At 42.8% G+C, this 15267-nt stretch overlaps 1 protein-coding gene and 1 pseudogene across 1 annotated transcript; one reads left to right on the top strand and one right to left on the bottom strand.

The window, feature by feature from the left end:
* The first annotated feature begins 32 nt into the window (after positions 1-32).
* LOC148193509 (uncharacterized) lies at positions 33-7457 on the top strand (annotated as a pseudogene).
* Positions 7458-11724: 4267 nt separating this feature from the next.
* Positions 11725-12513, bottom strand: LOC148193508 (uncharacterized). Its single transcript, XM_088099438.1, has 2 exons — positions 12399-12513; positions 11725-12329 (listed from the first exon to the last, which is right to left on the bottom strand). Exons 1-2 carry the CDS (start codon positions 12511-12513, stop codon positions 11725-11727), a joined length of 720 nt encoding a protein of 239 aa, XP_087955564.1.
* Positions 12514-15267: the final 2754 nt, after the last annotated feature.

The following is a 15267-nucleotide window of genomic DNA, read 5'->3' as shown; positions in this document are numbered from 1 at the left end:
CTGATTCTGTTGTTTTTCACACTGAGAACAATATGGCACAACCTCCACCTCGTGGGAGGACTTTTAGGGAAATGGCTGCACCTGATTTCGATATCGAAAGCTTGTGCATCCAATATCCTGATGAGGGCGTTCCATTTGTTCTCAAGACTGGACTGATCCATTTGTTGCCCAAGTTTCATGGTCTTGCAGGTGAGAGTCCTCATAAGCATTTGAAGGAATTCCACATTGTCTGTTCTAGTATGAAACCACATGATGTTCCTTAAGAGCACATCTTCTTGAAGGCATTCCCTCATTCATTGGAAAATGTTTCTAAGGATTGGTTGTATGGTTTGGCGCCTAGATCCGTCACTAGCTGGGATGATCTGAAGAGACTGTTCTTAGATAAACTTTTTCAAGCAGCCCGGACCATAGCTATCAGAAAAGACATAACTGGGATTAGGCAGCTTGGTGGAGAGAACTTATATGAGTATTGGGAGAGATTCAAGACACTTTGTGCTAGTTGTCCCCACCATCAGATACCTGAGCATCTCCTTGTCCAGTATTTCTATGAGGGTTTGAACAACATGGACCGTGGTATGATTGATGCTGCCAGTGGTGGAGCTCTTGGAGACACCACACCTGCTGAGGCCAGGCAATTGATTGAGAAGATGGCCTCCAACTCCCAACAGTTTAGCACCAGGAATGATGCCATTGTGGTGAGGGGCGTACATGATGTTGTTGCCCAGTCTTTATCAACTGTTGAAAGCAAGTTGGAAGGAAAGATTGACTCTCTTACGAAGATGGTGACACAGTTGACTACCAACCAGAGATCTGCAGCTCCATCTGCATCTGTTGCACGACTATGTGCTATTTGTCCTTCCAGTGACCACTATACAGATGCTTGTCCTTCTTTGCAGCACTCTGCTGCCTCTGATGCGCCTCAGGCTTATGCTACGAACATCTACAACAACAGGCAGCAACAACAACAAAATCATGACTTATCCAGCAACAGGTACAACCCAGGGTGGAGGAATCACCCCAATCTGAGATGGAACAATGCGCAGCATCAACAGCAGGCACTACCTTTCTAGAATGCTGGAGCACCTAACAGATATGTGCCTCCACCAATGCAACAACACCAGAGGCAACAACAACAACAGCAACAAGAGGCACCTACCCAGCCAGTTGCCCAACCTTCCACTTCGTCTGAACCTTCATTGGAAGAGTTAGTGAGACAGATGACTATGCAAAACCTGCAGTTTCAGCAGGAGACTAGAGCTTCCATACAGAGTCTCACTAACCATATGGGTCAGATGGCTACTCAGATAAACCAGGCGCAGTCTCAGAATTCGGATAAGTTACCATCCCAGACTGTGCAGAACCCAAGGAATGTGAGTGCCATAACCCTTAGATCAGGGAAGCAGATTTTTGTGCCTTCAGAGCCCGCTTCTACACCTACACCCATGCCTGCTACTTGTCCTAGAAAGAACGACCATGACGGTCCAAGCAAGGCATTTGAGGTGGGTGAATCTTCTTCTCCAGCCGGTGGTTCTTCTTCAAGTGGATCTTCTCCCTCTTCCACCACCACCGCTGCCGCACCTTCTCCATTGGTTGACCGACCTATCCCTCTACCATTCCCTTCACGGGCACTTCCTAGCAAAAAGATGGAAGATGTGGATAAGGAAATTCTGGAGACCTTCAGGAAGGTAGAGGTGAACATACCTCTACTTGATGCCATCAAGCAGATACCGAAGTATGCCAAATTCTTGAAGGAGCTGTGCACACACAAGAGGAAGATGAAGGGAAATGAGAGGATTAGCATGGGAAGGAATGTATCTGCGCTTATTGGTAAGTCGGTCCCGCACATCCCTGAAAAGTGCAAGGACCCAGGTATATTTTGCATTCCTTGTGTGATTGGAAACAATAAATTTGAAAATGCCATGCTTGATTTGGGTGCTTCTGTTAATGTCATGCCTTTGTCTATATATGCATCTTTGTCTCTTGGTCTTTTGCAAACCACGGGTGTGGTCATTCAGTTGGCCAATAGGAGTGTTACCCACCCAGCAGGTTTCATAGAGGATGTCTTGGTTAGGGTTGGTGAATTGATTTTTCCTGCTGACTTTTATGTTTTGGAAATGGAGGAGGGATTCTCTCATGGATCCGCTCCCATTATCTTAGGCAGGCCATTCTTGAAAACTGCCCGAACTAAGATTGATGTGTATGCTGGAACTTTGTCTATGGAATTTGCTGATATTGTTGTTCATTTTAATATCCTTGATGCAATGAAATTTCCAGCTGAGGACCATTCTCTGTTTAAGATCGATGCATTGGATGACATTATTGATAAATATGTTGTTGATGATTTTGATTCTTTGCATAAGAAAGAGCATTCTTTTCTATCTGCTCTACATACATGCATTGAATCTGAATTTGAGAATGATGTTGATTTTGAAGAGAATTTTGATATCCATGATGTTGATGATGTTTTTGATATGGATGATGTTGATAATGTAATTGTCATGGATATGGATTTGGAGCTTGATCAGATAGGTGTTCCGCCTTTACCTGTGAATTCTTTGGAGTCAGAATGCACTAACCACCTTGTAGGAAGTACAATTGAATCTGACTTGCAGGCACCTACTCTTGAGTTGAAACAGCTCCCAGATAACCTCAAGTACGTGTACTTGGAGGATGATGAGAAGAAACTGGTGATCATTTCCACCTCCCTTGATTCTGTTCAAGAGGAGAAGTTGCTTGGTGTGCTGAGGAAGCACAAGAAGGCCATTGGTTGGAGTTTGGATGACATACCTGGTATTAGCCCATCCACATGCATGCATAGAATTCTTTTGGAAGATGGGGCAAGGCCAGTGAGACAGCCACAAAGAAGGCAAAACCCCGTGATCATGGACATCATCAAGAAGGAGGTGACCAAGCTTTTGCAAGCTGGGATCATCTACCCTATTTCAGACAATCAGTGGGTTAGCCCCATCCATGTTGTGCCCAAGAAAACTGGCCTCACTGTGGTGAAGAATTAGAGGGATGAGCTTATCCCAGCTAGAGTGCAGAACAGTTGGAGAGTCTGCATTGACTATAGGAGGCTCAACCAAGCAACCAGGAAAGATCATTTCCCCCTGCCATTCATTGATCAGATGCTGGAGCGCCTGGCAGGTAAATCTCATTATTGTTTTCTTGATGGTTTTTCTGGTTACTTTCAAATAAATATTGCGCCTGAGGATTAAGAAAAAACCACATTCACCTGCCCCTTTGGCACTTTTGCCTATAGGAGGATGCCCTTTGGTCTATGCAACGCCCTTGGTACCTTCCAGCGGTGCATGCTTAGCATTTTTAGCGACTTTCTTGAGAATTGCATAGAGGTGTTTATGGATGATTTTACTGTGTATGGATCCTCCTTTGATGCATGTTTAGACAGTCTGGAAAAAGTTTTGAAAAGATGCATAGAAACAAACCTTGTTCTCAATTTTGAGAAATGTCACTTCATGGTTGGACAAGGTTTGGTTCTAGGGCATATCATTTCTGAAAAGGGAATAGAGGTAGACCCTGCTAAGATATCTGTGATTTCGCAGTTGCCTTACCCCTCTTGCGTGCGAGAGGTGCGATCTTTTCTTGGACATGCAGGTTTCTACAGGCGCTTCCCTTGTCCAGACTGCTGCAGAAAGATATTGACTTTTCTTTTGATGACAGATGCAAGCAGGCGTTTGATTGCCTGAAGGAAGCTTTGACCACCGCCCCTATCATTCAGGCACCGGATTGAATAGCCCCATTTGAGCTCATGTGTGATGCGTCTAATTATGCATTAGGGGCTGTCTTGACACAGAAAATTGACAAGCTGCCGAGAGTGATCTATTATGCTTCACGCACTTTGGATGTTGCCCAGGCAAATTATACCACCACTGAAAAAGAGTTGTTGGCAATTGTTTTTGCCCTTGATAAGTTTAGGTAATATTTGCTTGGATCACCTGTTATTGTGTATACTGACCATGCAGCTCTAAAGTTTCTGTTGAAAAAGGCGGAGTCAAAGCCTAGATTGATCAGGTGGATGCTACTGCTCCAGGAGTTTGACTTGCAAATTGAAGACCGGAGTGGAGCACGAAATTTGGTTGCAGACCACCTAAGCCGGATTGAAAAAGTTGGGAATGAAGCTGATGTGTTGCCCATACAAGATACCTTTCCTGACGAGAGTTTGTTGATGATTTCTTACTCTCACCCCACTCCTTGGTTTGCACACATTGTAAATTATTTGGTTGCTTCTGTTTTTCCTCCCTTAGCATCACGTGCTCAGATTGCTAAAATTAAGAGTGATGCTAAGTATTATGTTTGGGATGACCCATATCTGTGGAAGTTGTGCAGTGACCAGGTTACTAGGAGATGCATTCCGGACCATGAGATTGACTCGGTCCTGCAGTTTTGTCATGCCTCCTCACCTGGTGGTCATCTAGGGATACAGAGAACAGCTCGTAGAGTGCTTGACTGTGGTTTCTATTGGCCTTCCATCTTCAAAGATGCGGAGAAGATTTGCAGCACTTGTGAACCTTGTCAGAGAGCAGGAGGATCAATTTCACAGAGACAAGAGATGCCTCAACAACCTATGTTGTTCTGTGAGGTGTTTGATGTATGGGGTATAGATTTCATGGGTCCTTTTCCTGTTTCTTTTGGTTTCTATTATATTCTCCTTGCTGTGGATTATGTTTCAAAATGGGTGGAAGCTAGAGCCACCAGGACTAATGATGCTCGGGTTGTTGTAGATTTTGTTAGATCTCACCTCTTTTGCAGGTTTGGAGTGCCTAGAGCAATTGTTAGTGATCAAGGAACCCATTTTTGCAACAGATCCATGCAAGCTTTGCTCAAGAAATATGGGGTGACGCACAGAGTTTCTACACCTTACCACCCCCAAACAAATGGGCAGGCTGAGATCTCCAACAGGGAGATTAAGAGGATTTTGGAGAAGATTGTCCAGCCCAACAGGAAAGATTGGAGCAATAGGTTGGACGATGCTCTTTGGGCTCACAGGACAGCTTACAAAGCACCGATAGGGATGTCTCCCTACCGGGTTGTCTTCGGAAAGGCATGTCACCTACCGGTCGAGATTGAGCATCGGGCATATTGGGCCGTGAAGATTTGCAACTTCTCCATGGACGAAGCTGGAGAGGAAAGGAAGTTGCAACTGAATGAATTGGATGAGATCCGATTGGAGGCATATGAGAACTCGAAGTTCTACAAGGAAAGGACAAAGAAGTTCCATGATAGTTCTATTGTTAGAAAGGACTTCGAGGTTGGCCAACAGGTTTTGTTGTATAACTCTAGACTCGGCCTCATGGGTGGTAAGTTGAGATCAAAATGGACTGGACCTTTTGTTGTGACTAATGTTTACCCTTATGGTGCAGTAGAGATCCAAGGTCCATCTACAGCTAAAAGCTTTAAGGTGAACGGGCATAGACTGAAGCCTTTCCTCAGCAACCCTTCTTTAGTGGATGTAGTGGTGGAGGAGACATCTTTGGTCCACCCCACCTATCCTCCCATCTGACTCAGGGAGTTTCTTTTCTCCTTCCCTCCTCACTTTTATTGCACTTTGTCGATATCTGATGATTGTTCTGATTGTTTGATCTATTGATTGTGACACATTGAGGACATTGTGTCGTTTAAGTGTGGTCTATTAGGGGAGGTTGTTTCTTTGTTCATGTTTCGGTTTTTATGTAGTTTGTTGTGTCTTGTGTACAGTTTTTCATGCTTTTCATGAATTCTGGATTGTGGTTAGGTTGTCAGTTTTCCTTCACTTCATTGATACTCTAAGATGTTGGATTCTGTGCTTTTCTTTGCTTGGAAGATGATCATGATGTTTGAGAGTTGAATTGATTGTGACACAAATGCCCTGTGTGAGAAATTGAGCCACTTTATGTTCTTTCTTGTGTGTGATATGTCTCTTGATTGCTTGCACATATGACTTGGCTTGACTCTTGTTGATAATTCTTGATTGATATGCATGTTTGGAAGTGATAAAGGCAATTTTGTTATTGAGCCTCTCTAGCCAAATATGCTTACCTTGTTTTAATTCTTTGATAACCCATTTTGAGCCTATACTTTCCACCATTTCTTTGTTTTGAAGCTCATACACTAGCCCTCAGTGAAAAACAATGATTACCTTAACCTTAGGGAATTTTGGAGCTTTGGAAGTGTTTTGGGAACAAGTGTGGTCTCTTGGGGGTTTCTGATGAGTTGGCTAGTTGGTTCCTCTTCTTGTTTTGTTTTGGTAAATATATGTGTATCTTGTCTTTTACAGTTTTGTTTTGAAAGAGAGAAAAGAAAAGAGACAGGATGGAAAAAAAAAAGAGAAGAAGAGCAGAAAAAAAAAAATAGTGAATAATTGTGAATAATGGAGTCAAGAAGAGGATGGAAGTAGAGGTTGTGGGTGTGTTTGAATGTTTTTACACTTGTTCCCCATTGCTCCTCTGTTCCTTATGGTTTGTAGCTTCTTATCCAGATATATCCTCCCTTGTCCTTGGCCCCATTACAACCATGAAAAGACCTTTTGATTTGAACATGCGTATGTGCTTGAGTGTTGATATTAGAGGCTTGCCAAATCTATTTGTGATTGCTTTCTCGAGTGCATTGAGTGACATTGATTTACCTTAAACACTTGAGAGAAACACTGATTGTGTGCATCTGTGAGGCTCTGTTGCTTTTGATTCATCTCTTGAACTGATTGACTGCTTTCCTTGTACTGAATTGTTTGGATGATTCTTTGAGTATTTGCTTTCATTGACTCTGTGTGGGATTCTGCCTATACCTTTTACCGTCCAGAGTTTGTGAGAATTGTGCAACTGTGTTTCTGTTTTGGAGTCTTGTGGTCTGTCTTTCGAGTCTGTGTCAGCTTCCTGAGGTTTGAGTAGTTCCCTGGTTTTCGTCTTGGTTTTGCCCAGGAGTGCAAAAGACTAAGTGTGGTCTATTTTGATGAGTCGTTATTTCTTGAATTATATTTAGTTTCTTGCACTTAAATAAACCAGGGAATTGTGTTTAATTGCTTGTTATTTCCCCGTTTTTCCGAATTCTGCTTAATTTGGTCGGAAATTTTTAATTGTGCTAATTTGGATTTTCTGAGCTGATTAAGTGCATTTTTGAAGTGTAGGAAAATTTCGAAAATACATTTTGGGACATAAGGAAGATTGCCAAATAAATTCAAGACTCTCCAGACAAACATTTTTGAATTAATTAAATTGTAATTCAGTAGTTTAGAATTTTTGAATCAACTCTTATATTTTGGGTCAATTTTTGGTAAATTAGATTAGACCCAAAATTAGAAATTAATGACTTGGCACCTAGGGTTTTATTTTTGTGGACCCTACCCTAAAAAAGGGGACACACGGTCTTAGAAGTTTAGGGCCCCAGCCGCCACTTGCGATTTGACACCGTATTCACTCTCGGTTTTGGTTCTGAGTTTTTGCTTTGAACGTTTTTCAGCATGAAAAAAAAGCACACTTTGAATTTTTCCATTTCATTTTTGCAAGCGCTGGATTCATGAGAATGCTTATTTAATTTTCGTTGTGAAGAGTGCAAGGTTTATGTTCAACATTGTCACATTGCAGAGGGGATCCAAATTCTTTTAGAAAAGCTCATTTTTTTGTTTATTTAGAAGAAGTGAGGCACACGGTCTGCACAACATTCACGGTTTTTATGCGCTGCTTGATGTTGTCACGGGAAGCGGTAATGTGTTGGAGCTGGAAGAAGTGAAGCAAAGTTGGGCGTGTTGCGCTGAGACGTGGTGGAAGCAGAGGTGTCATGAGCTGGAAGCACTAAAGCAAGCATTACGTGGAGCTGGAAGCAGGGAACGTACGGGAATGGTGATTCAAGGTGCTGGAGAAGGTGTGTGGTGAGCACGGTGATTACTGGGGCAGTGGTGTGCATATGAAGAAGTGACTAGGTGGAGCTGGAACGTGAAGCACGAGATTAAAGAAATGGCCTGGTATATGTAGAACGCACGTTGGAACGCTTTGAAGAAGTGCAGCATGGGAAATGAAGAAGTGATTATAAGGAGCATGTTGATTGGATGAAGTGGTGTGCACGTCCCATCACAGGGGTTCGGTCATTGGAAGCATTTATTCCACTTAGAAAAGCTAACTTCTTTTCACATGGAATTTGGAATTGGAGAATGGTGTGTACGAGAATGCTCTAGGAGGTCACGGGGTGATGAAGAGGTGATGGGAGTAGGTAGGAGCTGTTGCTGCCATATTGTAGGGTCCATGAGGTGATTCATTTTGAAGGCACATGGGAGTAGCACGGGTACGGTGGTGATTCAAGAGAAGGTATCAATTTAATTACTTTTGGATAATGAATGGAGATATGGTGATTAAAATATGATAGATGTTGGAAGTGTAAGAAGCATTCCAATTATTTTAATTTTCTCTACATGCAACATATGTCACGGCCAAAGAGTACCCAGGGGCAAGTATTTCACTTATTTTGATTTTTTTTTTAGAATGAAATACATGGAATGGAAGTGTCACGGCAAGGAGGACTTTTAAAAGCATTTGCAAATTTCAATTTTCTTTTGTAGATGAATGGGTCAATTTTAGAGAAGTTTCATTTTCTTTTATTTCTTTTGCCTTAAAATATTTTATATTGTATGTTGAATTGATTTTCTTCCTTTTGGGTGGTGAATTGTGTTTGAATATTTATCTATTGTATTGTTTTCTTTAAAAGTTTTCATGCACTTTAATGTTTTCAATTATATTCGGTCGTGTTTTATTTAATTTTCAGTTTAATTTAATTTTACCGCAACCAAAAAAAATTACAAAACCCCCCCTACGTGTTTGACGTAAGACTCGAACCACAATTTGGTCCTTGAGAGACGACCTAGGAGTCACTTCCTAGTACTATACTGCATTCTTTTATGCACAACTTTTGTTGGGAGGTGCGACCCTCTCATCACCCAGTCGCCAAGATCCTCAAAAAATCCGACCTGGCAGGAAGGATGGTCTCATGGTCAGTAGAACTTTCTAAGTTCGGACTACGTTTTGAACCTCGAGGGTCCATCAAAGGACAGCACCTGACAGACTTTGCAGCCGAACTAACACCCATACCTGACAGCTCAGAGCTAATATGGCTCCTTAACGTGGACGAATCCTCAGACAAAAGAGGTGGGGGAGCTGGTATTGTGCTAGAAGGACCAAATGGCCTAATCATCGAGCAAGCCATCACATTTCGATTTCAAGCCAGCAACAACCAAGCAGAATATGAAGCCTTAATTGCTGGTTTAATCCTAGCCAAAGAATTGACAGTCGCTCGATTAGAATGTAGGATGGATTCGCAATTGGTGGTCGGTCATATGAACGGAACCTACCAGGTTAAAGACAATCAATTACTGCGCTACTTTCACAAAGCAAACACCCTCCTCAAAGACTTTGTCGATGTCAGCATCATTCATGTGCCTAGGGAACAAAATACAAGAGCAGATCTCCTATCCAAGTTAACTCACTCAAGAGAGAAAACACAATTATCTTCCGTCATCAAGATGATACTGGACCACCCAGTCGTGGAAACTTTCGCTACCGATGTATCAACACACGAAGCCGATTGGAGACAGAGCATACAGGACTTGATGATGAAGCAGGAGTGAGGAGAAAAAATCACCGCAAGCGACTCAAAACGCATCGCTCGTTTTCTACATATAGGTGACGACCTATACAGGTGCAGCCACACCACACCCTTGTTGAAGTGTATATCGGCAGACGAAGCAGATTACGTTCTGCGTGAACTCCATACCGGGATCTGCGGTTTCCACTCAGGAAAACGCACGCTCAGAGTGCGAGTACTACGTGCAGGATATTACTGGCCAACGATCGACCAAGATTGTGAGACATTCGTCAAGAAATGTCTCTCATTTCAAGCGCATGGTCATGACTTCCGCGTCCCTCCTGAAGAATTGCACGACATCATCTCCCCATGGTCGTTCGCCCAATGGGGAATAGACATAGTTGGGCCGTTACCGATCGCAAAAGCTCAGAACAAATTTCACCTGATGGCGGTCGACTACTTCTCTAAATGGATAGAAGCCGAACCACTGTCCATAATCAGTGCCCAACGAGTATAGAAATTCATCTGGCACTTAATATGTCAGTTCGGTTTGCCACAAAAAATCATCACGGACAACGATAGGCAATTCATTGAGAAAACGTTAGAAGATTTCCTAAAAAACCTGGGGATTAAGCATGTGACTAGCTCAGTAGAACATCCAAAAACTAATGGACAAGCAGAAGCCGCGAACAAAGCGCTGCTCATATAATTGAAAAAATGACTCGGCGAGGCTAAAGGTTTATGGGTCGAGGAACTACCAAAAGTACTGTGGGCATACAGATGAGCCCCACATGGATCCACAGGGGACACTCCATTTAATTTGACATACGGCACAGATGCCATGCTTCCAGTCGAGGTCGGGGAGCCATCACTTAGACGCAGCATCACCGACACGACCCTTAACGATGAGCAGCTGCAGATGAACCTCGACACGCTACCTAAGCGACGAGAAGTCGCCATAGTTCGTGCGGCAGCTCAAAAAAGAATGCTTTCCCACAGATACAACACTAAAGTCAAGCCTAGAGCTTTCAAAAATGGTGATCTTGTATGGCGGAAACGAGGAGAAGCAAGAAAAAATTGAGCGCATGGAAAACTCGCAGCCAACTAGGAAGGACTGTTCCGCATAACAGAGGACTTGATGAATGGGGCATATCGCCTCGAACTTCTCAATGGGCAAACCATCCGCAACACTTGGAACGCCACTCACCTTAAACATTATTTCTGTTGAAATTTATCATTTCCATGTTTATGAAACAATATTTCTCTGCCTACAATAATGAATGTTTTTTCATTCCTCATCGGCTTTATGCTCAACAAACCGACCAACAGGTCCCTCCTACGACACCACATAATCACACACAAGTTTCAAGTCCCAGGGACAAACGCTACGAAACCGGTCGACCTGGTAGATGTTCGCCCTAGAACACCCAGACCATGGCGCATAGGGATACACTCCCTCTGGTAGATGTTCTTCCTTGAACACCCAGGTGCATTAATCAAAAGGACACACTCCCACTGGTAGATGTTCGCCTAGAACACCAAGAACATTCAATCTACAAGATCATTCATAGGTCTAGATTAAATTCACTCAGTGCGTCTACCATTCACGAAACAATAATAACAAACAACAGTGAACACTCAAGTCATGCGCGACAAAGGTGTTTGTCAAACGTAAAATTAAGCAAATCCTACGCATATGAAGTTTGTTCCTAACAAACAAATAAATACAAAGAGCTCATGGCCACGCCAATACATTACATTCTAATCTATTACAACATCTAGTGACCCAGCAACAGACCCTCCGATAGCTTCGGCATTAGGTCCCTCAGCAGCAGCTACTCCAACATCATCACCTTCTTCAGGTTCCATGAAAGCATCAATTGGTATCTCAGCTAAAGGTACCAATTGACCTTCATACACATCCTTTCTCAGATCAAATTCCACTCCCTCAGTGGACACTTGAAGAAGATGCGCTACTTGCCTCAGAGCCTTCTTGAACCCCCTAGTATGTTCCACAATTATTGCTTCGCTCATTTCCTCTCTTATTTCTTTCTCCTCGGCAGTAGCAAGGAGTAGACCATCCCTTTCTTTAGTTAAAGCATCCATGGTTTTCATTGACTGGTCTAACTCAGTCGCCAACTGGTCCCGTTCTCTCTGCCACTAATCCTGTTCTCTTTTCATCGCAGATCCGGCTGTCTGAACATTATTCAACAGCGCTTGAGCCTTACTCAACAATTGCTCAGATTGTTTTTGCCTCTGTTCGCAGTGAGAGTGGACGTCCGCCAACTCCTTTAGCTGGGTCTGCGCCTTTTGCAACTCAACCCTCAAAACGCCCCTATGGGATGCGTACGTCATGTGCCAAGCGGCCATAGCTGCTCGACTTGCTAGTTCCAACATCACATCGGCCATTTGTTGTTCAGTCATGCTTTCCACAACCTTCTTCTCAGAGTCGTCCAGGTTAAAATCAATCTTATGGCTAAGGTTGAAAGATGGATCCCACACGCCATTAGGAACAGGGCGATTCGTCCCCTCGTCAACTTCCTTCATTCTCTTTGGAGCAGCGCCCGTTTTGTCGATAGCCTTACCTCTCCGTTTCCTTATCAGTGGCTGCTCCTCAATGATCGCCACTTCATCGGGGGAGGACGACCGCATATTTGGAGGAAGTTGAATGGTCCCTGAAGATGGGCCTAGACGCCCTTTGCCCGCTTTAGCACTGTCAATGGCTTTGAACCAATTACGAACTGGTCCCTTTTTCCCCATGATCTCTGCAAATACAGGTTCATCCCACACAGTCAACAATAATCAAATTCTAAACACCAATAAGAGAAACATACCGAACACCCTTGAGTTGAAGTCATCGTGTTCAAGGCAATTTATGATTCGACGGGAAGAAAAGGGGAAAGACAGTGCCGTCAACACACTCAAAGCTTCCAGTTCTCCAACAGTCATCTTATCCTTAGTCCCATCTTCATGAAAAAAGAATGCCTGCCTTGAATCGAGAATGGACACTCTAAAGAATTTATCTTTAAAACCCATGTACGACTGTGAGTACAGTTCCAGGAGGGCGTCACCAGGCTCAGATATTAGCGACACCCAACCCCTTTTGGCGACAGGACGACATCTAAAGAAATGCAGAAATAATGGCGCAGTAGGCCTAATGGCCAAGGCCTGACACATAACAGTAAATGCCTGAATATATCCCCAGCTATTGGGATGTAGTTGGGTGGGAGCAACATTTAGGGTTTTTAATACCTCCATATGAAAAACACTCAAAGGCAACCTAATGTACATATCATAGAATAGCGAAGAATAGAAGTAGAAAAAGTCTTGGGCGGCACTCTCTCTTCCATGAAAAACCCTTTCATTTTCACGGCAAGCCACCAACTTTATACAGGATTTGTAACCTAGGGTTCTCAGAATACAACTATTATCTACCCAATCTTCCAGCACTACTCTATTTTTAAACAAGCTACAAAAATCACTTACGTCCCGTGAAGCCCAATCGTAACCGCTGTCGCCAGACGTTGAGGAAGCTAGATCTTCTGGGTTTTCAGTTAGTACATTCCCATATACAAACACACTCTGACCACCAACAATGGAGGCGATTTCGTGGCACCTTCCTACCGACGACACTTCTGGCACTTCAACACCTTCATTCAACCCCTTTTCTTCCATCGTCAACGATAAACAAATTAGCACAACGAAAGGATTCAGGTTTACCTGATAGATTCGTAAATGAGAAAAGTAAAGTTAAGCGAGGCAAGAGAACCAGCGAGGCAAGAGAACCGTCACTGAACCAGAAATGATGATGTTGCTACCACAATTTCTTATGCCCTTTCACATTAATGAAGGGAAAATTGACAGCGAAACACCACACGTCGTAGGATTAGCACAATCCAACGGCTCCGTTTTCACGCCTTTACAAATACCCTCGAGAGCGGGAAACCGTAGAACGTCTCAACAAAACGGTGCGCAGCAATTACCCTACTCAACGAGCGTACCCTCAACGTCCTATAGTTAACTCGCACGCTTAAACCGCGTTGGTTAACTCAGACTCGGGGGTCACTATGTATGGTAGAATATCTGAAGTCGAGCGGTTGTCAACAATAAACCAAACGACTGACTGAACGATCACCTTTATCCGGACAGCTAGCAATAGTAAACAGGCCAGGTATTAGCGAATAATCAAACGATTGCTTCCGAACGATCGTCAACCTCCTAGACAAAACGATCGTGATATCGTAAGATAATGCGAGCGAGACAATCATCATGCCATACGCTCGTCAATGCCATACGCTTGTCAGTGTCGCCCCTAGTATTGATCGTCTTAATAGCGATCATCGTTACTTAAAACAAGCAACCAACATGGGTCAAATTAACCCAATCAAGCTAAGAGTCAACAGACGCTCGGTCAACTTTATTTAGACTGGGTCAATTAACCAGGATAAACTAAGGAAGAAGCGGTTACAAATGTATAACTATGAAAGCGTAAGTTACGGAACTAACCAACCAAATATGAAAGACGAGGATCACAATCAGGTGACTGGATTATCCAACTAACCAGATTTTTAGGTAAACGGTTCATTTTACTTCTAGGTTAAATACGAAAAACCTAAAGGAAACAGGTACGTTTTGATAATGGAAAAAAGATAGAGAAAATATTAATTTGATTATTGAACCAAAAGGTTCGGTCATTCCCTTTTTCTGACTTGAGCGTCGGAGTGCCTTCGTAGGTACCCACTCCATTCTCCCCGAAGAGCCCTATGCAATTGGAAGATATAAGGAGAACTGCATTGTGAGAAGGTGAAGACGACGTTGATCAGGTTCGCGTCTCGGTCATAACAACTATACCGAAACATGATTCATTTAAAGCGTTTTACAAGTTAAGACAATATAATTGGAGTATTTTCATCGTTACTTTGTTACTCGAAATAATGTAATTGGATAAGTTGTTCTTTAATTACCATTATGCACTATGATAAATTTTAAGTTTTACAGATTTTTAATAACCCGTGACATGTAAGTAATCCCGGTGTTGGATTCGAGTGTGAAACGAAGAAACAGAAAAACCAGAAAAGGAAGAAGAGAAAAAACACAGAGAGAAAGATGATCTGAATATTTTGAGATTGAATTACTTCTGTAAATAGAGACAGGATACAATATATAGCCAATCCAACCGACAGAAATAAAATTGAACGATCGTAAGCAGCAAAGACCGAACAGCCCAGAAAAAACCGAACGTACATAACCGAACGCTCACAAGAGAACGTTCAACCATAAACGACCAAAACAAGCCGAACGATTATCAACAACAAGAAAGCTTACGGTCAAAAGTAATAGAAGCGAGTCTAATTAACAAATCTCCACCTAGACTCAATTATTACAAGGAAGAACAAAATTACTTAACGGTACACAATTATAGACCGAACGGTAAAAAACCAATCCTAGACAACAACTTCAGAAACTTCTCTTTAGCGAGCGGCTTAGTCAGCATATCTGCAGGGTTGTCTTCAGATGCAATTTTGCAGATTTGGACATCACCGGATTCCACAATGCTCCTGACAAAATGCAGCTTGACGTCAATATGCTTTGTTCTAGAATGGTAGATCTGATGGTTGGCCAAATGTATGGCGCTCTGACTGTCACAATGAACCTGGACGGTCGTTTGATCAATACCCAATTCCCGAATCAATCATTTTAACC

This window comes from Vigna umbellata, chromosome 9 (genome assembly GCF_029865625.1).
Source record: "Vigna umbellata cultivar VRB3 chromosome 9, Vumbellata_1.0, whole genome shotgun sequence".
In the NCBI taxonomy this organism is placed as follows: Eukaryota; Viridiplantae; Streptophyta; class Magnoliopsida; order Fabales; family Fabaceae; genus Vigna; species Vigna umbellata.
This window is presented reverse-complemented; position numbering and strand designations above follow the sequence as displayed.